Source organism: Macaca mulatta, chromosome 15 (assembly GCF_049350105.2).
Source record: "Macaca mulatta isolate MMU2019108-1 chromosome 15, T2T-MMU8v2.0, whole genome shotgun sequence".
Lineage (NCBI taxonomy): Eukaryota > Metazoa > Chordata > Mammalia > Primates > Cercopithecidae > Macaca > Macaca mulatta.
This window is the reverse complement of record NC_133420.1, coordinates 121967098-121991969: the sequence shown is the minus strand read 5'-3', so window position 1 is coordinate 121991969 and position 24872 is coordinate 121967098. Positions and strand designations below refer to the sequence as shown.

General features: G+C 41.8%; 2 protein-coding genes across 6 annotated transcripts in view; one reads left to right on the top strand and one right to left on the bottom strand.

The window, feature by feature from the left end:
* Positions 1–4476: 4476 nt before the first annotated feature.
* On the bottom strand, positions 4477–18818 carry LOC144334753 (uncharacterized). 2 transcript variants are annotated; one of them, XM_077966332.1, is made up of 3 exons: positions 15835–18818; positions 12382–12610; positions 4477–5282 (listed from the first exon to the last, which is right to left on the bottom strand). In XM_077966332.1, the coding sequence occupies exon 1, from the start codon at positions 18219–18221 to the stop codon at positions 17232–17234; it is 990 nt and encodes a 329-aa protein (XP_077822458.1). In that variant the 5' UTR covers positions 18222–18818; the 3' UTR covers positions 4477–5282; positions 12382–12610; positions 15835–17231. The 2 variants fall into 2 exon arrangements, with proteins under 2 accessions (XP_077822458.1, XP_077822457.1); XM_077966331.1 differs by lacking the exon at positions 4477–5282 and having other exon boundaries at positions 12054–12610.
* A 101-nt stretch (positions 18819–18919) lies between these two features.
* AUH (AU RNA binding methylglutaconyl-CoA hydratase) overlaps positions 18920–24872 on the top strand; it is a 146467-nt gene continuing 140514 nt past the window's right edge. For 3 of the 4 annotated variants that reach the window (XM_015118076.3, XM_015118073.3, XM_015118074.3), the window contains exon 1: positions 18927–19218. In XM_015118076.3, the coding sequence (XP_014973562.3) occupies positions 18957–19218 (262 nt within the window). In that variant the 5' untranslated portion in view covers positions 18927–18956. 4 annotated transcript variants of the gene reach the window in all.

Here is a 24872-nt window from a genome sequence, read left to right as displayed (position 1 = left end):
AAAGACCCTGGACATTTGTCAATATCTTCGCTGATCATAGTTCCTTCTCTCTGTATGACCATTGGCTAAATACCCAAATAGGGGATTCCATTCTCCTCTCTTCTGATTAAATAATATTGACTAATCAGAGCTGTTCAGTCTTGTTTCCTTCAGGTGGTTTTATAAACTATAAATCAGAAATTGAGTTTTCTAGAACTGCCTCCTCCCCAAAAAGCCCTAATAAAAGATTTATTATTTCCTAATAAAAAAATAGGAACAGACTTTTCCAAAGGGATAAAACTAGGATTCCCAGGATTCTTTCTATCTAGAGAGAGATGACCCTATTGAAGTAGACTGCTTGACCCAAGTTTATCAGTATATTTGACTTTTGAGGCTATGCCAACTGGATATCCATGTATCAAAAAATTAAAATCAGAGTACTATGTCACACCATGTACAGAAATAATTCCTGATAGATTAAGGACATAAATGTGAAAAATAAAATATTTAACATTTTAGAAGAAAACATAGGAAAATATGTTTTAAGACTCTCAAGTAGGAAAATATATAGAAAAGGCATATCTGATAAGAAACAACTGGTAAACCTGACATCATTAATGTAAAACCCCCATTCAACCAATGACAACAGAAATAAAATGAAAATAGAGCTCAAAGAGTGAGAAAAGATACTCAAATGCACATAAGAGGATATAAAGAATATATTAAAAACTTCTACAAATCAATGAAAACAGGATATACTACTCAGAACAAAACCTAGATAAAGGATATGAGTAAAAAATCCACAGGAGAAGAAATAAAAATATTGCATAATCATTTGTAAAACCATTCGGTCTCCCTATTAATCTGAAAAGTGCAAATTTAAAACACAAAGATCAACCATTTCATGGCCATTGGGTGGGAAAAATAATTTGTTGTCATTATCTTTGTAGAAATAGAAATTCTTATACATTGATAATGGAAGTAGAAACTCACACAACTACTTTGGAGGATAATTTCTCAATATTTTACGAAGCTGAAACTGTGCATATCTTTTCACCAGTTTCATGATTTGGATAATATTTGTAACTTTTTGGCAAGTGTGTGTAAGAAGACAGATAACAGAATGTTCACTGCAGTATAGCCTATAATAGTTAAAAAATTTGAAAACAATGTAAATGCCGTCAATAGAGAATAAAATAATGATTTATTTCTTTTATCGAATACAGATAATCAAAAGAGTGAGCCAGAGCTCCATGTATGAAAAAAGATACATCTCAAAATCAAACTGAGTTAAAAAATACACACACTGAGTTTGAAAAGATGGGTGCTGACGAGTTGATGGGTGCAGCACACCAACACGGCACATGTATACATATGTAACAAACCTGTACGTTGTGCACATGTACCCTAGAACTTAAAGTATAATAATATATATGTGGACTTTAAAAATAAAAAAAATTTTTTTTAAAAGAGAAAAGAGTTAACAGTGTAAAAACTTGCAAGAGGCTGGGCGCGGTGGCTCAAGCCTGTAATGTCAGCACTTTGGGAGGCCGAGACAGGCGGATCACGAGGTCAGGAAATCGAGACCATCCTGGCTAACACGGTGAAACTCCGTCTCTACTAAAAAATACACACACAAAAAAAAAACCTAGCCGGGCGAGGTGGCGAGCGCCTGTAGTCCCAGCTACTCGGCAGGCTGAGGCCGGAGAATGGCGTAAACCCGGGAAGCGGAGCTTGCAGTGAGCTGAGACCCGGCCACTGCACTCCAGCCTGGGCGACAGAGCGAGACTCCGTCTCAAAAAAACAAAACAAACAAACAAACAAAAAACAAAAAAAAACTTGCAAGAAACTAAGCACAATATTTTAAAAAGTGATCATCTCTGGGAAAGAAGAGGCAATGAGAAGATTTCAGAAATAGCTTTAATGTTTCCATTATATCTAATACCCTTGAAATAATTTAAACTAAGGCAAAATACTAGACTTTGAAAGGACTAGGCTGTGGGTATATAGGTGCCATTTTGTTATTCTTTGTGTGATTTTCCACGTTTGAAGCATTTAATCACAAAAACATAATAAAGAATTTTAGTTGTCTCAATAACTTCAGTCGGTTGCTATAATTTAACAAATGAAATCCGGGATATTTCCTCAGGCTATGTCTTTTGTGGCATTTAAGAATATAAGAATATACATATGTATAAGAATGTTCCTCATTTGGGGTTCATCTAATGCCTCCCCACGAGTAGAGTCTGTGCAGATTATGGATCTTTCTCAGGATTCACATCTAGTGGTAAGTGATATCACTCATTGGTGATGCTAATTTTGACCATCTAGTTATGCTAGTGTCCAGATTCTCCATTGTACAGCATTTTCCCTCTTATATTACAGTAAGCTATCTAAGGGGAAAGACTAGGATCCATTCCTCATCATAATGGCTCACCAACTTTGTTTATCCTTCATTGCTGCTTCTTGATGGAATCATTATTTATGAAGGATGTTGTAATATGAATTTCCAACTCCAGCATTTCCTCCACGGTTACCACTTAGCAGTTGACGTTCTACTGTAAGCAAATGCTTTCCCGCTGCAATCAACCATCCATTCACCCACCTATCTATCCATCCATATCTGTCTATCTATTGTCATCAATCTTCAGTATAGACTCATTGATTTCCCCCTTTTTTTCTTAATGGCTTATAATTTATGACCATCTTAGTTATTTTGGTGTTGAAATTATCTCAGATTTGGCCACTGGCATCTCCTTAAAGCCTACTCATGGAACATGTGCCCCTTATTTTATTTTATTTTTTAGCATTTCCTTCTTTCTTGAATAACAGTATATTCTAGAATTATTTTCTGCCATCTTTGCGTGATCCCTGGAAATTCTCTCCAAGGACTATGTTTGTAATTTATTGGGATAAGTTCCTTGGTTTCCCTTTCAGTGTGATGACGATACTCATTTGAAATACAGGTAGTTTAAGGTTTGCTTTCAGTTTTAAGGTTTTTTTTCTTCTTTCCCATTCTCATAAATTAATATTATTGTTTGAAGATGTAGAACACTAACATGCTTCTAAAAATCAAGCTGATTTAAAAAGGAATAGTGTCATTATCTTCTGTATCCCTTTCATGCCAACATCCCCTCACTTATAGGTAACTATTCTCAGTGTCTTTTAAACTTATCCTTCTTGCATTTTTTCTTTGGTTTTGTAAACATAAGCAGATATGTGTATGTCTTCTTTCTTCCTCTTCTTTCTTACGTAAAAAGTAGTATACCATAGATGCTCATGTTGGTCCGGCACGGTGGCTCATGCCTGTAATCCCAGCACTTTGAGAAGTCAAGGTGGGTAGATCACTTGAGGCCAGGAGTTTGAGACTAGCCTGGCCAACATGGTGAAAACTTGTCTCTACTGAAAATACAAAAAATTAGCTGAGCGTGGTGGTACATGACTGTAATCCCAGCTACTCAGGAGATTGAAGCACGAGAATCACTTGAACCAGGGGTGGGGTGGGGGTTGGAGGTGGAGGTTGCAGTGAGCCAAGATTGTGCACCACTGCACTCCAGCCTGGGTGACTGAGCAAGACTTTGTTCTCTCCCACCAAAATATATATATATATATGTGTATATATATGTGTATATATATATTTACTTGGCTTTTTTTCACTGAACTATACATCTCGGATATAATTCAATCTGTCTAGAGCAATATTCTTCATGCATTTTACAATTGCACAGCACTCTTCTGAGCATAGAGTTCTTGAACATTATGACAAGACCTGGTGAATTAAGAACAGAGAGAGGAGAAAGGCAGGAGACAGGTTTTCTAAGGATATAGAGAAAAAGGCTGCTTCATTTACTTTAAAATGTCACCCAGGGCTCTGGGAGTGTGCCAATACCATAGTCAAAATACCAGCACTGGGTTGGAAGCCTGCATTTCATAGCTTCTGTCTCGATTCCATTTAAATCTCCTTTAGAGACAAGAGAGGAAGCAAGAGAAAAATACACATCTATCTGCTATCACCCTCTTCTCCTTTTTACTATAGTCAGGATTTCCAAACTGGAATGGGACTCAAAACTTGACTACACTACACACTTGTCTTTGGCCCAGCCATAATGGTTTGCAAAACTAAAAATATAAATTAAATGATGCTAAGAAAGTCTCAATTTCTCAGCCAAATATGTGTTCCTATAAAACAAAATAAAAGACTATTACCTATAAGAACGGCTACACCATAGAATTTTAAAAATTATACTCTACATTCTTGTTTCTTTGTATAAGAACTCATAATCTGACCTCGTGGGTTAAATTTTAAAAAGAAATCACATGTTCTCAAATAAATAATACTCAATTATTTTTGCCATAATCTTTCTCCCCGGGGCAGTAGGGAGGAGAACTTCATAAACAGAGTTACCACATAATATTTAAACTAATAAGTTATCAATGCACTACTGTCTCCTCTCATTTTCTGTATTTCCTCAGTGGTATCTACTATGAAATGGGTTGGGCTCTTATCAACTCCAGGAAATGACCAGGAGCCTGATAGTGATTTAAGAGAAACATCTGGTTCCTTTTATTAAGTGTGGAGATAGAAATCAAGATAAAATCTTATCATTGGAATGTTGCTTGTGTTTCATTATCCTGGCTACTGATAATAAATGAAGTTCCAGAGTGCTGTTCTTGCTCAATAATTCAGAGAAGATTACCCAGAACAGCAGTTTTATGCATTTCTTGGTCAGAAGAGCCCTAGTTGTTGGAAACAGCTTCTCAGGCAGCCTTTCTTCCTGTTCTGCTGAGACACTGATACCTTGGGTTCTTGGAGCTGCAGGAACTATTGGATTAGTCATTTCTGCCCTTCAAGAGACCTTAAGTAGGCTGCGCAAATACCAGTTTCTGTGGGCACCATGACATGAAATTGACCAGAAGTGCTGTTCATAAGACAAAAGTCACTTATTGTCTACATGCATTGATGGGCAAATAGCATTTTCCAACTGTAAAATTTCAAATAATTTTTAGGTACTTCAGAAAGAGAATATAGCTTAGAAGAATGCAATTTAGTAACAATTACTTTTAAATGCCTACGTGTACTGTACATAAAATAAAAGACCTGAAGACTCTGCCACTCCTAACAACACTTTAATACAATGTGTATTAGTCCGTTTTCACACTACTGATAAAGACATACCAGAGGCTGGGGAATTTACGAAAGAAAGAGGTATATTGGACTCACAGTTCCATGTGGCTGGGGAGGCCTCAGAGTCATGGCAGAAGGTGAAAGGCAGGGAGGAGCAAGTCACATCTTACATGGATGTCTGCAGCAAAGAGAGAGAGAGCTTGTGTAGGGAAACTCCCATTTTTTAAAACCATCAGATCTCATGAGACTAATTCACTATCACAAGAACAGCATGGAAAAGACCCAACCCCATGATTCAATTACCTCCCAACGGGTCCCTCCCATGACACATGGGAATTGTTGGGAGTTACAATTCAAGATGAGATTTGGGTGGGGACAGACACAACCAAACCATATCATAATAGTTCTCAGCCTCGGCTGTACATTGAAATCATCTGGGGAGCTTTTAAAAACCCCAATGTATAGGTAGGTGAAGTTGCTCATGCCTGTAATCCTAGCACTTTGGGAGGCCGAGGTGGGAGAATCACCTGAGGCCCAGAGTTTAAAACCAACCTGGACAACATAGTGAGACCCCAATCTCCATAAAACTAAAAGAAAAATTAGCTGGCATGGTGGTGTGTGCCTAAAGGCCAGGGCAGGAGGATCACTTGAGTCTAGGAGTTTGAGGTTGCAGTGAACTATGATCCTACCACCAGCCAGAGTGACAGAGAAAAACCCTATCTCTAAGAAAAAAATGAAAACAAACAAACAAAAAACCAATGTCCAGGCTGCAGCCTAGACCAATTCAATCAGAATCCCTGAGGGTGGTATCAAAAATTTTAAGAGTCTGGCCTTCCTAGGAGATTCCAATGGATACCCAAGAGTGGCTACTCTAAAAACACAAATTTTATTTTGTCAATTCTTCTTTCCCTATTTTCTGAGAGCCTGTAGAAAGGTGCCACATAGCACCCATATGACCAATACCTACCTGGGCTCTACCCTAGTGAGTCTGAGGTCATTATCCAGCTGTCCAGATTTTCGTTTTCTTTAAATGAGATTCAGAGGAATGTTTTAACTTTAAGTGTTGTCATTTGACTCATGAAATCCATTGAAGAATGATGTGTTTAAAAAAATACAACTAAAGAAATGATGTTTTAACTGATCTACCAGAATTGGTACAACAGTAACAGATTAATACTACCTGCTCTGCAATTCAAATTTAAAAGCCAAATGCTAAGTCTTTAAAATTAAGTTGTAATTTTTGGAGAGTTTGGTCCTAGTTCTGATTGACCTCATGGAAAACCACAGATCTTAGTTTTATTTTAACAGAATGAACAAATGCAGTGTTTTACATGGACACAAAGAAGGGAACAATAGGCACTAGGGCCCGCTGTGGTTGGAGACAGAGGATAGAAAAACTACATATTGAGTACTGTGTTTATTACCCGGATGATGAAATAATCTGGGCCAGGCGTGGTTGCTCACGCCTGTGATCTCAGCACTTTGGGAGGCCAAGGTGGGTGGATCACTTGAGGTCAGGAGTTCGAAACCAGCCTGGCCAACATGGTGAAACCCCCTCTCTACTAAAAATTTAAAAAAATTAGCCAGGCATGGTGACAGGTGCCTGTAATCCCAGCTACTTGGGAGGCTGAGGCAGGAGAATCACTTGAACCCAGAGATGGAGGTTGCAGTGAGCAGAGATTGTGCCACTGCACTTCAGCCTGGGCGACAGAGCAAGATTCCGTCTTGAAAAAAAAAGAAAAAAAAGAAAGAGAGAAGGAAATCATCTGTACAGCCAACTCATGTGACATGCAACTGACCTATGTAACACACCTGCACATGTACCTCTGACCCTAAAATAAACATTTTAAAAATGCAGTGTTTTAGACTATCTAATTTGTGCCAGGCGTTGTGGCAGACCCCGGGGACACGATGGCATGTAAGATGCACAAAGCCACTGTTCTCGTGGTTCTGATCACTTAGCAGTAATGAGGCGTGAATTCTGAGAATACACATAAAAGCCACAAACATTCTTCAACATAATTGAGAAATCCATCCTAGCCTACAGACTTGAAAAAGAAGAGCACTTAGCCCCAGTTGTCAAAACTTAACACGTTGGCTCTAGATTATACTTTCCCTTACAGTAGATCACATATGTACTTCCCAGAAACCAATACCATTGATAAATAATTAGAAAAAGCAACAAGCATTTTCCCAAGCAAGATTCAAATTATACCAAATGCCTCCACTTAGGCATAATTTTCTCTAGTAGCACCTCAGTGATGTGCTTGTTAAAAATATATGCTCTTTATTTTATATTTAACAGGAAATGAAGTCAGCTTTGTCTTTAGGGCTAAATAAGCCTTTTGGCTCTAAAGGCCGACATACTCCTGGGCGTTCGCTGGGTTACAACAGATTGTGACTGAGTTGAAACAAGCCACAAGAATTTCTGAGCTGTTCCCCCTCTACCTGGGGCTCTACACCACAAAACACCTAATACTTGGAAGGGACATCTCTATGGTTTCAAAAAATAATTTGTTTGATAGGTTTCATATTCTTAGGTTTTTCTCCCCTTCTTCTTCTGTTTCTCTTTCAAAGTGGTTATTATTTCAAGCAAAATTTTGACGGTTTCCCTTTTCCCTTGAACTGCAACTGTAGACTACCTTTCTTTGAAAAATAAAAGTCAGGGCCGGGCACAGTGGCTCACGTCTGTAATCCCAGCACTTTGGGAGGCCGAGGTGGGTGGATCACCTGAAGGTCAGGAGTTCAAGACCAGCTTGGCCAACATGGTGAAACCCTGATCTCTACTAAAAATACAAAATATTAGCCGGGCGTGGTGGGGGGCACCTGTAATCCCAGCTACTTGGAAGGCTGAGGCAGGAGAATCACTTGAACCCGGGAGGGGGAGGCTGCAGTGAGCCGAGATCACAGCTCTGCAGCTCAGCCTGGGCAACAAGAGTGAAACTCCATCTCAAAAAAAAAAAAAAAAGAAAAGAAAAAGTCAGGCTCCCACATGGCAGGTCCTCTGCACCAACCTCCTGGGTGGTAGCCACGCAGGAAGGTGGCACAGGACCAATATGCAAGAAGCACAGGGTGCCTACACTGCTGCTGATTAACAGGGGTTGAAAATCAGGAATTCTTCCTTTCACATCTCCCAAGCCCTAGCTTCATTTAACTAGGTTTTCTAATTTGGAGACAGATAATTACCAAGTGACTTCATATAAGATGACACACATAGAGAGTTTCTACTGGACATCTATAGTAATGTTGCTGATAAAATAAGGTCTGACTCACTTCCTGAATTATGTATAAATTCAGTTCCTGAAAATAAACCCAGCATCCTAGGCAGTACACTGCTCTTGATCTGTTGATTTGACAAAGGAATTTTCATGAATTGCTGGGGTTGGAAAGAAACGCATCATTCTGGCTTTCTTGGCCCTAGTTCAAAATGTGAATATTCACATGCTACACTACAGGTTGGCAAGCTTTAAATAAGGAATAATTTGAAAATATTTTGCGGTTTGTATGAAAGAGACTTAATCTTGAGAATGAAAATTCTATAACGCTTCTTGGTCTTTTGGCTAAGACCAGGTGAAAATGCTATACAAATATATGTTCCTAGACTTTTATTAAATCTCTGAGCCAACTGTCTCCAATTTTTAAAAATCACATCTTCTATCAGTGAAAACATTTTTAGGTACATAATTCCTATATATACACACACACACATATATGTATATATACACACATATGTATATGTACATATGTATATAAACACACACAAATAAAAGCTATAGGGAGAAGTAAAAATACAAGCAGAAGTCCTAGGGTTTTTTTCCTATCCCAGTGTATATTGCCTTGGAATCACTAATCATGCCAAAGTTACTGTATCTTAAAGGTGATAATAATAACAATTGACATTTATTGAATGCATATAATATGCTGGACTATACTAAGTATGTTACATATGTGATTTCATTAAATCCTCAAATGAATTACTAGGGTCTGAATGCTTACGTCCCCCCAAAATTCCTGTGTTGAAATCTAATCACTAATGTGATGGTTTTTGGATATGGAACCTTTGGGAAGTTATAGGTCAGGAAAGTGAAGCCCTCATGAATTGGGATTAGTGCCCTTATAAAACAGATCCCAGGCCAGACACAGTGGCTGATGCCTGTAATCTCAACACTTTGGAAGGCCGAGGTGGGCTGATTACTTGAGCTCAGGAGTTCAAGACCAGCCTGGCCAACATGGTGAAATCCTATCTCTACTAAAAATGTAAAAATTCGCCGGGCATGATAGTGTGTGCCTGTGATGCCAGCTACTCCGGAGGCTGAGGCAGGAGAATCGCTTGAGCCTGGGAGGCGAAGGTTGCAGTAAGCCGAGATTTTGCCACTACACTCCAGCCTGGGCAACAGAGTGAGATTCCATCCAAAAAACAAAACAAAATAAAACAAAACAAAACAAAACAAACAAACAAAAAAGAGAACATTTTCTGATAGTGGTAGAGTTGGTTTCATTTTTGTTTTTTTTTTTTGGAGACAGGGTCTCAGGGTCTCCCTCTGTTATCCTGGCTGGAGTTCAGTGGCCTGATCACAGCTCAGTGCAGCCTGGACCTTTCCACCTCACGTGATCCTCCTGCCTCTACCTCCTAAGTAGCTGGGACCACAGGTGCGTGCCACTACGCCTGGCTAATTTTCTTTTGAGAGATGAGGTCTCATGTTGCCCAGGCTGGTGTCGAACTCCTGAGCTCAGAAGATTCACTGTTCTCGGCGACCCAAAGTGCTAGGATTACAGGCGTGAGCCACCATGTCCGGCCTGGGAGAGTCAGTGTCTAACATACTACAGACCTGGCCTTTGCAAAGCTTGGTGGCTAGTCCCCCAAATGCCCAAGTGATTTTTCTCTTTATGATACAAATGGAAAACTACTTTACTCAACGAGACAAGTATGACCCTGATAGCACAGTACAAAAAGAACAACATGCAAAGTCTTGAGAAGTAGAATCTATTTGCTGCTTTTTTTTGGGTAAATTAATTTCTGGATAGTCACGAATCAAAGAGACAAACCAACTGCACTGTCATCTGTTGCTTTTTTTTTCTGAAGCTGCTGAAAGCACTAATGATCAGGAGATTAGCTAACGCCTATTCTTTGAGCAAAAGGAAGCATTATTCTATCAGTGCCTCTACTGTCAGTGCCTCGTGCCTAACTATGACAAAGACTTTAATGAGAATAACTGGATGTCCTGGAGAAAAAAGAGAACATGAACAGGGAGGCAGGAGGTTATGACAAAATACCTTGCATGGATTTGCATAAGGTTCTACAGCTTACTAGCTATGTGACCTTTGGTGAATTGTGTTCCTTAACAGGGGGAGACAGGGTGCTTGTGGGCATAAGAGGAGGTGTGGGCTGTTGGCACTATTATCATCCAGGGAGGCTGCCACAGATTTGGGGAGGCTCAGGGATATGGGGGTAGGTCTACAGAACTGGCTACGGGAAACTGAGGAAGAATCCCTTTGTTATAGACTGAGTTGTGACCCTCCAATTCATATGCGGAAGCCATAACCCCCAGTGTAAGTGTATTTGAATATATCGCCTTTAAAGTGGTAATGAAGGTTAATTGAGATCATAAGGATGAGGCCCTCATCTGACAGGAAAGGTGTCCTTTATTTAAAATTAAAATTTAAAATTTAGTTTCAGGGGGTACGTGTGCAGGTTTGTTACAAGGGTATATTGCATGATGTTGAGGTTTTGGCTTCTGTTGATCCCATCACCCAGATAGTGAATATGGTACTTCCAACAGGACGTTTTTCAGCCCTTGCCTCCCTCCCTCCATCTCTTTTTGAAGTCCCCAGTGTCTATTGTTTCCGTCTTTACGTTCGTGTGCACCCAAGATTTAGCTCTCACTTATAAGTGGCGGCATGCAGTGTTTGGTTTTCTGTTGCTGAGTTAGTTTGCCTAGGATAATGGCCTCCAGCTGCATCCATGATGCTGCAAAGGACACGATTTCACTCTTTTTATGGCTGCATAGTATTCCGTGGTGTATAGGTGTCACATTTTTCTATTCTGAATAGTGCCGTGATACACATATGAGTACATTTTTGGTAGAAGTATTTATTTTCCTCTGGGTATATACCCCGTAATGAGATTACTGGGTCGAAGGGTGGTTCTATTTTTAGTTCTTTAAGAAACCTCCAAACTGCTCTCCACCATAGCTGAACTAATTTACGTTCTCACCAGCAGTGGATAAGCATTCCCTTTTCTCTGCAGCCTTGACAACGTCTGTTATTTTTGGACTTTTTAATAATAGCCATTCTCACTGGCGTGAGATGGTATCTCACTGTGCAGAGGTCCCCAACTCCCAGGCCACAGACTGGTACTGGTCCACGGACTGTTCGGAACCGGGCCATACAGCAGGAGGTGAGAGGTGGGCCAGGGAGAATTACCACCCAAGACACCCCTCCTGTCAGATCAGCGCAGGCATGAGATTCTCACAGGAGGCAAAGTCTATTGTGAACCGTGCATGCAAGGGATGTAGGTTGAGTGTTCCTTATGTATGAAACTCTAATGCCCAATGATCGGAGGTGGAACAGTTTCACCCCCATTCCCTCCCACCGCCACCCCGGCCCAGTCCATGGAAAAATTGTCTTTCCTGAAACCAGTCACTGATCCCAAAAAAGGTTGGGGACCACTGTCATTGTGGTTTTTATTTGCATTTATTTGATAATTAGTGATATCGAGCATTTTTTCATATGTTGGCTGACTGTATGTCTTCTTTTGAGAAGTGTCTGTTCATCTCCTTTGCCCATTTTTTATTTTTTGAGACAGGATCTCGCTCTCAGTCAGGCTGGAGTGCAGTTGCCCGATCTCAGCTTACTGCAACCTCTGCCTCCCAGGCTCAAACAATCCTCTTACTTCAGCCCCCGACCCCAGTAGATGGGACTACAGGTGTGTGTCACCATGCCTGGCTAATTTTTATATTTTTAGTAGAGATGGAGTTTTGCCATGTTGTCCAGGCTGGTCTCCCAACTCCTAAGCCCAAGTGGTCTCCTGTCTCAGCCTCCCAAAGTGCTGGGATTATAGGTGTGAGCCACCATGCCTGGCAGTTTTGCCCATTTTTCAATGGGTTATTTGTTTTATTCTTGTTGATTTGTTTAAGGTCTTCATTGATTCTGGATATTAGGGTTTGCTGGATGCATAGTTTGTAAATATTTCTCCTGTTCTGTAGGGTGTCTGTATACTCTGTTAATGGTTTCTTTTGCTGTGCAGAAGCTCTGTAATTTAACTAGGTCCCACTTACCAATTTTCGTTTTTCTTGCAATTGCTTTTGAGGACTAAGCCATAAATTCTTTGTCTAGGTGGATGTCCAGAAGAGTATTTCCTAGGTTTTCTTCTCTGATTGTTATAGTTTGAGGTCTTAAATTTAAGTCTTTATTTCATCTTGAGTTATTTTCCTTGTATATGTTGATTGATAGGGCTCCAGTTTCATTCTTCTGCATATGGTTAGCCAGTTTTCCCAGCACCGTTTACTGAAAAAGGAGTTGGAAAGATGGTCTTATAAGGAGAAGACATACCAGGGATGTGCACGCACAGAGGAAAGGCCACGTGAGAACACAGGAAGAAGATGCCATCTGCAAGCCAAAGAGAGAGACCTCAGAGGGAACCAGCCCTGCTGACATCTTGATCTCGAACTTACAGCTTCCAGAACTTTGAGGAAATAAATGTCTATTGTTTAAACTGCCCAGTGTGTGGTATTTGTTATGGCAGCCCGAGCTGACTGATACACCCTCTTCAGTACCCTTTACTCCATAGAAGGATGGCTGATTTAGAGGAGAGAATAAAATTCTCATCCACTAGACAAGTGCTTAAGCAACAAGGCACAATGAATGCACAGACTATAAACAGGAGGGGGCTAAGACAAAAGATGTCTAATTATACCCTGATAGAGCAGGTATTCTTTTTACCTGTTTGGAAGGGTAGGAGGGAGATACCACCTACCTTACAACTAAGAGGGTTAAAAGCAATAGGGTGGGCCTCTTGATCTTAGACTTAAAATTTTACGGACAATTCTTATCCTAGACCTGCTGAAAGCAGACAAGAATATCGTATTACGTTATTACAATAGTATATCACTGATTAATATCTGTCCTTACTACTTTAACTACCGTTGGCTTTGTTTATCTTTGACGCCTTCCTCAGGTAGGGCAGAGTATCTGCGTGAATTATTGGAAATTCTTCTGCTTGGGAGTTTGGTCTCTTCTCTCTCATTTAATTATTCAATCATTTATTTGTGTCACTATGGATTCATGGATATTTATTTGATGCTTTTGGATATCATGCTATGCCACTTTATTTTATTGTTCGTCTTGTTCCAGCTATGGCCACTGGGAACTCTCTCAGTTGGTTCCTGCATCTCTTTGACATATGCCCATCATTTTGGGGTTATTTTGAACACTTTCTTATTTTCTGGCACCACAACATCCTTCAGACTCATCTTGTATGTTTCCTGCCCCAGTCCTAGAGTCAACTGTTTCTCCAAGAATCAATGGCGAATTCTTTTTTTTAACTGGAGGATGGTATTAGAAACCAAGATCTGACACTAGGTGTGCTCATTGTTGCCGGTGTGTTATTGCTTCTAGTTCATCTTAGTTGACAGAACAGGATATGTGTGTATACTCACGTGTGTACATATACTTATCTACAGGTGTTTCTACGTGTGTCCATCTATATCTATATTAAACTAAACATGAGTTCACACTGATGTTCCCAGTGCTAACCCCTTATCACACAGATCATCCTGTCCTCCTTCCCTTGCTTATCTGTATTCTGCCATACCAACAGGGAGAAACTGGCTTCTACCATCTGCCATCCATTTACTTAATTATTCACTGATATCTTTAGAAAATGCTAAATGTTTGTATCAATTACTAGCATGGGTCTCTTCAATGCTCTAACTGCCCCAGGCTAGGCCAGTAGAAACCCTTCCGAGCCGTGGCCTTTCACATTTCTGTCAATTGTGCAGCATCTCAGTGTTTTCTGGCACAGGGAGATATTCTGATCTCACTTAGTGTTTTTCTCTGTCTCAGACACTCAATCAATCATCTCTTCAAGGATCCCAAATCCCATCTCCTGAGTTTTGCAGCAGCTTTATTGAAGTATTATTCACATGCCAAGCAATCCCCCCATTTAACATGTACAAGTAAATGGTTGTTAGTATATTCTCAGAGTTCGTGCAACCATCATACAATCAACTTAGGACATCCTTATCATCCCCAAAAGATGCCATGTACCTTTTTGATCTCATCCCCCAGTCTCCCCATCCCTCTCATCCTGAGATGATGAAGGTTTGTATTTTCAGGGCATGGTGCATGTGTTTGTATATTTGCATGTATGCACGTATACACAATCAGCAACTATGGAATTGTCAGGGGGAAGAAGCAGTATCTGGGAAATCATGATCATGCAGGATCCAATGTAAAGGGTGAAATTTCCAAATGAAATTGTAACAGAAGAGCTTGATAAAACTCCCTACTGATGGGGGTCAGAGTAGTGGTGGGGAACATGAAGCCCTTACAATTGAAGCCCTTACAATCAATTAGGAAAAGCAAACAAAAGAAAGTTGTGATTAAGAACTCAGTTTTTTGGAGTACAGTGTTTGAGTTCCAGCTTTGTAATTTATTAGCTAGGTAACTTTCAGTAATTTACACCTCTCTTTACTTGTCTGTATAATGCCTGCTCTTCTCCAGAGGTCATGGAGCTCACAGGCACACATGCTTGCTACCTAGAATGAGACCTACAATAACCTTGGTGGGGGCGGATTGCAGTGTCTGGCCAAGGAGTCTGCAGGGCAGAGCGAGAGAGGGCGTCTTCAAACATACCTTTTCTCTGGGGGTAGTGTCCTTGGGTGAGGCTTACTGGATCCCTTCAAGGCTCTAGAGATTGGATTTTCTGGATTTGACATCCAATCCCTCCATTTGGAGATAAGTACTCAGACTAGGTAGGAAAAGACCTTTTGGAGTGAAAGGCCACCATGGGGCTTATGATATCGTGATATACTAAGAAAGCAATATTTGGTCCTTGTCTTAGTCCATTTTGCATTGCTATAAAAGAATACCTGAGGCTGGGTAGTTTCTAAAGAAAGGAGGTTTGTTTGCCTCACAGTTCTGCTGGATGTAGAAGAAGTAGAAGCAGATCAGGAGATTAGTGAGTGTAGTACTCTGAACACTCCAGCTTTTCCACTCTTTCACTCTTGTCATTTCTTTTTTTTGTTTTGTTTTTTTTCAGTGGCAGAGTCTTGCTATGTTGCCCAGATTGACCTGGAACCCTGGGCTCAAGCAATTCTCCTGCTTCAACCTCCCAGTGCACACCACCACACCTGGCTATACTCTTTTCATTTCAGAAAACAAGCCCTACCCACCTTTTCCCAAACTGATACTCATTATTCCTGTTCCATACTTGACAACCTTTCATTGAAAAGTAGAAAGGAATTCCAGAGGTCATGCCATTTTATTGAGTGCCTTAACATTTATTGAAAGGCTGTTCTAACTAGTAATTAAGAATATGGACTTCGGCTGGGCCCCCTGGCTCACACACATAATCCAGCACTTTGGGAGGCTCAGGCAGAAGTACGGCTTGAGCCCAAGTTCAAAACCAGCCTGGGCAACACAGTGACACCCTTGTTTCTAGTAAAGAAAAAAAAAATTAAAAGATTTTTTAAAAAGAGAAAGAACATAGGCTCTGGGGTCAGACGTACCAGGATTTGAATTCCAGCTCCATGGCTTCCCAGATGCAGGCTTTGGTAAGTAACTCAATCTCAGTTTCCTCATCTATAAAAATGGGGATAGTAATACCAATGTGAAAGTTTCCTGAACATTAAATAAGATACTGAATTGCCTTCTTAAACAGACTGAGAAGGAAGTTGGTAAATGGTAGCTAATATTTCTATGCTATTCCTATTCCTTTCTTGATGCCAAGGGTTTTACATACTTATCAACCCAATAAATGGGCATAATTATTCTCGTTTTATAGGTGAAGGAACTGAAGATAAAGAATTCAGCTGAGCATGGTGGCTCACGACTGTAATCTCAGCACTTTGGGAGGTTGAGGCAGGTGGATCACCTGAGGTCAGGAGTTTGAAACAAACCTGGCCAATGTGACAAAACCTTGTTTCCACAAAAAAAAAAAAAAAAAAAATACGAAAATTAGCTGGGCATGGTGGTGCGTGCCCATAGTCCCAGCTACTCGGGAGGCTGAGGCAGGAGAATCACTTGAATCCGGAAGGTGAGATCATGCCACTGCCCTCCAGCCTGGGTGACAGAGTGAGACTCTGTCTGAAAAGAAAAAAAAAAAAGAATTCATAAGGTGAAATAGACCTATTAGCTATACTGTAGATGAAGAAGTGGAAGCATGAAGTATTTAAATAACTCACTGATGTCTCAAAGTGGAGCAATTATAGAGCAGGGATCCAAAGCCATGTCGATTTGATATGGAATTTGTTAAATTCCTGGTATTTGGCAGTTTGCTATTAGTTGTCATTCTTGGCAGGTTGTGATAGTCATGGCGATGTTCATCAGTTGCATTAATTTTTAGAATCAACCTTGGTCACAGACCTGAGATATCTGCATGACTACTGTAAATAAGGACGAGAGTCCCAAATAACAGGGAAGGGGATAGTCCTCTATGTTGCATTTTTTCTATCAGGCTCAATGCCCTTAGAAATAATGGGTGGTCCTTTGTTTTCTTCTATAACCCAAACAATCTACGATTGTCTTTCTGCAGTTGTCCTAGTCAATTATCAGTATTATCTGAAGCTATATTATTTTAAATAGCACTGTCAGGAGCTCTGTATAATAGCTTTCTTTAAATTTACAATCTATTGATGAACCCACATAAAGATATCAAAACAACTGGAGACCAATACTAATAAATAGTAATTACATAATTGCAATAATTGCAATGGTTGATCTGTAAATACAGTTCTGAGTTTCCTAGTGTTATGGGACCTTTGGGGTGTCGATTTCCTGGCCAGAAACCTCTGTGGCTGGTGGCACCTTTGCCAGAGTTCTTGTCCTGTGTCTGGGAAGAATGAGGTATGCAGACAGGTAGAGGGTGAACAAGACAAAGAGGAGCTTTACTGAGTGTTAAAACAGCTCAAAGGAGATTGTAGTGGATAGCTCCTCTCTGTAGGCAGGTCATCCTGACGTCTGTCCAGCTCCTAGGAGAGAGGAGGCCCTGGAGAGGGCAGCTTCTTTCTGCAGCTGGTTGTCCTAACATCTGCCCAGCTCCTAACAGAGAGGAGGCCCTGGAGAGGGTCACTCCTCTCTGAAGCCGGTAGTTCTGACATCTCTGCAAGTCTCTGAAGCTCTCAGCTGAGAGGGTAGCTCCTCTCTGCAGCTGGCTGTCCCATTGCCTGCTCAGCTCTGGCTGAGTTGGGGATTTTATGAGCCTCAGAGGGGAGCAAGTGCCTGCTGCTGATTGGTCCAGGGGCAGCCATGGGCAGCCTTGGAAAAGGCACCACAAGTTCCTACTCTGGTTCATGGGGCTGACAGCCTGACCCCCAGCCTTCAGGCCCTCCTTGGTCAGAAGTTGGGGCCTCACTGGGGACCCACACCCTCTGCCCAGGAGTCTGTCTGCCTCCCACTGCCATTCATGGTGCCTGGGTTCAGCCTCAACTTTGCTCCAAGAATGGAGCAGGTGCCAACAGCAGGGAGAAGCCAGGCAGCAGGAGCAGGCACTTTTGAGCCTGCAGTGGCATGCAGGGCCTTCCTGGGCCCCCAAGAGTGCAGGGATGCCTGGGGCTGCAGCCGTGGTTTGGGTGGCTGCAGCTGCCCCCAGGAGGGCAGGGCTTTTGCCTGCTCCTGGCCCCTCAATAGCACAGGGAGGCTCAGATCTGCAGCCACACTGTGGGTGGTGCTCCTGCCTGCTCTGTGGAGCAGGAGGCCCCAATCTGCAGCTGTGCTCAGAGGCACCCAGGGAGCTCCCACCCCAACTCAGAAGGGGTGGGTCTCCTGCTTGTCCCTGGCTCCTGCCAGAGAGCATGCAGCCCTGGCCATGCCTCCCCGCTGCAGCAGCAGGCCGTCGGGAGCAGCTGCTGCCATCACTAGTAGAGTGAATTCTCACAATTTTATTTTGCCTTGGCATCCATTTTGAATGTTTAACTTTCTCATATGAGATGCAGGGGTCAATTACCTTTGACACAGTTACTAGTTCTCTGCTTCTTCCCAGTTCTTCAACGTGATCCACCCAGATATCTGCCTAATGCAACTGCTTCCTGGTGACCATCTCCCTATGGGACAGGTAAATGCAGCCTGTTTGACTCACCCGTTGACCTCCCTAACGCACATGGACTGTGTAGATGGGCTCCGGTGACCATCTCACAGCGACAGGGTGACTCCATGGATCTTCTGCCTGCTTGCTCTAAACCCACCAATTAGAACCGACAACCTGAGATCCATAAGTAAGGCAGTGTCCCACGACGGGCTGCCTCACTTTCAGCCAACTGGAGGAGACAAAACTTTTTTTGTTCACTTTTGCACCTTACTTACAGGACAGCAGGGCTTGGTCCAGGGAGTACGGGGAGACAATTCCCTCCGGATAGTTCTTATAGATAGAGGCTTCCCTGAACTATTCCATAGCCTCGGACACTACTTTCTTTCCTTCTGTGTTGGACAAACCATCCAACCTCGCGCGGAAAATGGGGCAAGGCCTCGGGTCACGGGGCCTCGGCGGGGCGGTGAGGGGCGGGAACACGGCTCCGGAGGGCGGGGCCAGGCCGGAGCGAGGCTGCGGGTCGGGACGCCGTGCGCGTGCGCGCTGCAGGTCGGCGCCGGGCGGGGGCGGAGCGGCAGTCGCAGGCCCACGCCGTAAACAGACAACATGGCGGCCGCGGTGGCGGCGGCACCTGGGGCCTTGGGCGCCCTGCATGCTGGCGGTGCTCGCCTGGTGGCCGCTTGCAGTGCGCGGCTGTGCCCGGGATTGAGGCTGCCCAGCTCGTTGGCAGGCCGGCGGGTGGGCCCGGCGATCTGGGCTCAGGGCTGGGTGCCTGCGGCCGGTGGTCCCGCCCCGAAAAGGGGCTACAGCTCCGAGATGAAGACCGAGGACGAGCTGCGGGTGCGGCACCTGGAGGAGGAGAACCGAGGTGAGGTGCGAACGCGGGGCAGGCGCGGGGCAGCGGGCGGCCGCTCGCCCTCAGGACGGGCAAAAGGTGCAGTCCGCCGGCTGGACGCGGGGTCGAGGTCGGGCAGGCGCACCGTCCCTCCCCTCCCTCACCTCCCCCCTCACCCAGCGTGGCAGTTTCCTTGTGCACCTATTTCTTGCTTTTAATAACCTAAACGTGTACTCCAGAGCAGCTTACCTGTAAAGTGACCGCATTCAGCGCGGCAAACAGAAGTGCAGCTTACGCCCTCCGCTCCAGACAAGCCAAGGTCAATATATACCCTGGGTATTTAATCCTTGCTACCAGGCTTTATTCTTGCTGTGTAATGGCTTTCTGTAAACTCAGCTATTAGTGGTGGAGTTGTAAAAGCTGCAGTGAAACTGCCTTTTATTATTACGGAGAGTCTTAAATTTGAAGCTGCTCAGCTGGAACAATTTTTCTTCTTGTTCATTTTCTCCTAGAAAGTTAGTCTTGAGGGACTGTTCCACTGCATTTAAACAATTTTGAGCACTTTTTATTTTCCTCAGCTCTGGCGATAAGAATGTGGGTGGTATGGATCTTGCCCTTGAGCTACCTACCTACTGCGGGAGGAGACATCATTAGCAATACAATACAGAGGGTTGAAGGCTTTGAAGGAGGCTGACATTTCTAGGGAATACTGTTAAAGCTCAGTTCCTTTCGCTGCCAGTGCAGGGAAAAGCTAAAAGGGTCGTGAAGGGTGGAACGGCAGTTTACCCGGGTTAAGCCAGAGGACCAGTCTTTTAATTTTGACATGCATTTGTTGAGCACCTATAATGTGTTAAGCAGAAGTGAAAAGCGTGTAAGTCATGATTGCTTTTAGTATAGTGAAGCAGATCCTGATTATTAGGCTGTGTGAACTTTCAAGGCATGGTAGGAGGAAAGGGCTGTAATACCTGCAGGGTTTCGCCATATGAAAGGGGTTCCAAGGCATTCTTTAATAGGCAGTGGATTTCGCCATTTGTGAGGGTTCTTGGGCAGACTTATCTCACGTGTAAAACAGGAAAAATAATACCAACTTTATAGGTTTGTTATGAAGGTGAGATGAGATCGTTAATATAAATTGCCACTAGCCCATAGCAGTGCTTCAGGAGTTTGATGAATTACTTTATTCCTTACTTATTATTCCAGACAGAGACAAGAACATGGTCAAAAGCATGGAGATGTGAACATGTGTGGTGTATTTGGGACGTAACATAAGGCAAGTGTGGCAGTAGTGTGGCATAAGCAGAATAGTAAGAAATTCAGCTGGAAGCCTAGACTGGCACTGGGGTGATTAGAGCCTGAATGCCACCATCTTTTGGGTAAGCTTAGTCATGCTGGGACTTCACTTCCATTAAGTGTACCAACAATATGTTAGATATAAAGGGATTGCAAGTACAGCTACTAATATGCATCATATTCTATTATTTTGGTCATTATGACTTGAATGCAATTAAAGGAATATTTGTGCAAAATGTCTGGAAAGACTTTAAGTTAGGATTTGAAGAGAGAATATCAGATAAAAGATAATACACGAAGATGTTTTTCGGACGTCCTGGTTTCTTTTTTTTTCTTTAGCCTTCATTTCCTGATGAGATAGGACATACATCATGGTTTCTTAAAGTTGACCCCGCCTCCTTTGAGAATTGGCAAGAATGACGACTCAGGCTTGGCTAACATTACTTATGCTTTGCTTTGCTTTACTGTTGAACCAGCAATAAGCAGTGCAAAGAAAAACAGGTCAAGGGTACCACAGGTGAAGGAGTTTCCTGGGTGCCTTTGTTTCTCTTTGAGATGGGTCCAAAATTTGGTGCTCTCAGCAGCCTCTAAGGAATAGGATAACTCTCCTAGTCACAGAAACTCCGAACAGCATGTAGCACTTTAGGTGGGTGGGGCACGTAGTGCGGAATACACCAGGTCCCATCTGTTATCTGGGCTCCACATTTGTAATTTGTTGTGGGAGGCATAGCTCTACAACCCAATTTCCTTTTCTTTTCTTTCTTTCTTTTTTTTTTTTTTTTTTTGAGATGGAGCTTCACTCTTGTCGCCCAGGCTGGAGTACAATGGTGGAATCTCAGCTCACTGCAACCTCTGCCTCCCGAGTTCAAGCGATACTCCTGTCTCAGCCTGCCGAGTAGCTGGGATTACAGGTGCCCGCCACCACGTCTGGCTAATTTTTTTGTATTTTTAGTAGAGATGGGGTTTTGCCATGTTGGCCAGGTTGGTCTCGAACTTCTGACCTCAGGTGATCCACACGTCTCGGCCTCCCAAAGTGTTAGGATTACAGGCGTGAGCCACTGCGCCTGAACACCAAATTTCTTTAGTGGTTATTTCTGCATTGTTGTCCATCCTACTCAGTTTTAGAGCAGGAGTCCTGGTCATGGCTTACAGAGGTCTCTCCTGCAACAGCCTTCTTCATAGGTCACCTGGTTTCCAAGCGTTCTCTTTCCCACTTTCTCGTCCCAGGGGTGATGGAGTTACCTTTTTTTCAAGGCCAAAAACCATGAATCTGCTCAGTTAAACACCTCCAAAGGCTCGCCGTTGCCTGCAGGGCCTTCTTATCCGTCAGACGTCTCATAGTCTATCTCTCTGCCACTGGACCTGAGCTCTGCCTTTTCCTGTTCTTTTCTGGGTGTAGCTTTTGCACACACTTTCTGGAATGACTCCTCCCCTTCCCCTACCAGCCTTCCTGCAATTTGGCATAATTATGAACCATTTCAAGATCATCTTTGTGAACCATGTCAGAACAGCTTCTGGCAGAAATAGAGCAAACAAGCACTTGCATAGTGCAGATCCTCCTTGATACCTGCTTCTTCCTCCTCTTTCCCATCTAGATTGTCATCCGGTCTTCCCGTGTCTGAAACCTTTCCATGTGCTTCTTTACCCACAGCATCCTTGTCCAAGCTTGTCAAGTGGACTGCAGCAGAGGTAGCAGGTCTTTCTGTATCTACTGCCTTTTCTTATTTAACAAGTTGATTCCTTTCATATGTTTTTTTTCATGTTTAAAAAATAATATTTTTATATATTTTATGGTATGTAAATTATATCTCAGTAAATATATGTATTGAGATACAGTGTATGTATTTTTAAATCTTTAAGATTAAGATTTAATCTCATCTACATTGAGATTTAAATCATATACCATAAAATTCAAAATGTAGAGTTGTTTTTAGTATATTCACAGTTATGCTTTGTCAATACAAGCCAATTTTAGAACATTTATCAACTCAAAAATAAACCCTGTAGTCTTTAGCAGTCACTGCCTACTCCCCCCCTTATCCCTCCAGCCTTAAAAAAACCTTCATTTATCTACTTTTTGTATCAATAGATTTGTCTATAAAAGAATAGTATAATAAGTGGTGTTTTTGTGGCTTCCTTCCCGTATCATTATATTTTCAAGGCTCATCCTTGTTGTAGCTTGAACTAGCACTTCTGTGCTTTTAATGGCCAAGTAATATTCATTGTATGGATATACCGCATTTTGTTTGTCTATTCGTTACTGATGTATATTTGGATTGTTTCCATTTTTTGGATAATGTGAACCATGCTGCTTAGAACATTCATATATTAGTATAAGCTTTTGTGGTCATCTTTATATTTTCACATAGGAGTGGGATTGCTGGGTCCTATGGTAATTCAATGATTAACATTTTGTGGAACTGCTAAACTGTTTTCTAAAGCGTCTGCATTTTATATGCTCACTAGCAAAGCATGAGAGCTCCAGTTTCTCCACATCTTGGCAACACGTGGTATTGTTCTTTTATTAGCCACCCTAGTGGGTGGGAAATGGTAAGTTTTTGTGATTTGATTTGGTTTTCCCTCATGGCTAGTGATGTTGTACATCTTTTTTTTTTTTTTTCTTTTTTAAAAGATGTTGAGGAATACTATTCAAAAGGACTACCGTGATGGGGCTCTGTTGTAGGAGAGCTTGAGATCAGGTTCAACTCCCTGTTGGAACATTTTTTCATGTACATATTGGCCATGTGCATACATTTGGAGAAATGTCTACTCATATCCTTTGCCACTTTTTTATTTTATTTTTTATTTAAAAAAATTTTTTTTGAGACAATCTCACTCTGTCTCCCAGACTGGAGTGCAGTGGTGCGATCTCGGCACACTGCAAACTCCGCCTGCCGGGTTCAAGGGATTGTCCTGCCTCAGCCTCCTAAGTAGCTGGGATTACAGGCGCCCGCACGGCGCCCGCCACCCTGCCTAGCTAAGGGTTTCACTGTGTTGGCCAGGATGGTCTTGATCTCTTGACCTCGTGATCTGCCTGCCTCAGCCTCCCAGAGTGCTGGGATTACAGGTGTGAGCCACTGCGCCTGGCCTCTTTGCCACTTTTTAAATTGGATTATCTTTTTATTGTTGAGGCATGAGAGTTGTCTTTTTATTGTTGAGACTGGATACAAGTCTCTTGTCAGATGGATAGTTTGCAAATATTTTCTCCCATTCTCTGGGTTGTCTTTTGACTTTCTTGATGATATATTTTGAAGAACTAGTGTTTTTAATTTTCATGTAGTTCAATTTCTCTATTTGTTCTTTTTGTAGCTATGCCTTAGATTATATCTAAGAAACTGTTGCCTAACCCAAGTTTACAAAGATTTACACTTATGTTTTCTTGTGTGAGTTTTATGGTTTTCACTGTTATGTTCATCTGTGACTATGATCCAATTTTGAGTTAATTTTTATATATGGTGTGTAGTAAGAGGTCTAACTTCATTCCTTTACTTGTGGCTATGTAGTTGTCTCAGCACCATTTGTGGAAAGATGAGTCTTTCACCGTTGAGTTGTCTTGGTACCCTTGTTGAAAATTAATTGACCGTAAATATAAGGGATTACTTCTGGATATTCAAGTCTATTCCATTGATCTATGTATCTATCCTTATGCTAGTACCAAACTGATTACTATAGCTGTGTAGTGAAATTTGAAATTGGATAGCATGACTTCTCCAACTTTGTTCTTTTTCAGGAGTGTTTTGGCTATTATGGAACTCTTGTATTACCACGTGAATTTTAGGATCAGCTTGTGAATTTCTGCAAAAAAAGTTGGGATTTTGATAGGGATTGTGTTGAATAGGTAGATTAATTTGGGGAGTATTGCCATCCTAACAGTGTTAATTTTTTCAATCCATGATCATGATATATTTTTCTATTCAACAGTGTTTTGTAGTTTTCAGTCTACAGTATATAGGTTTTACACTACTTTAGTTAAATTTATCCCAAAATATTCTTTTTGAATTTAAATAGATTTTTCTTAATTTCACTTTCAGATTGCTCATTGCTATTGTATAGAAATTACAAAATAAATTGGTTTTTGTATATTGGCTTGTATCATACAACTTTGCTGAACTTGTTAGTTTGTTCCTAATAGTTTTTTTTTAAGTGGATTTCTTACTATTTTCTATGTACAAAATTGTGCCTTTTGCAAATAAAGAATTTTATATGCAGTTGGCTCTACTGTTCAGTTAGATCTAGTTGATTGATGGTGGTGCTCAATTCAACTATACTCTTACGATTTTCTGCCTGTTGGATCTGTCAATTACTGATAGAAGTAAGTTAAAATCTGCAACTATAATAGTAGATTTGTTTCTCCTTGCACTATCAGTTTTTAACTCACATAATTTGACGTACTATTG

Bases quoted from the DNA above. Each gene is read 5' to 3' on its own strand.
- LOC144334753 (XM_077966332.1), bottom strand. From the start codon at position 18,221: ATGCCAAGGCAAAATAAAATTGTGAGAATTCACTCTACTAGTGATGGC.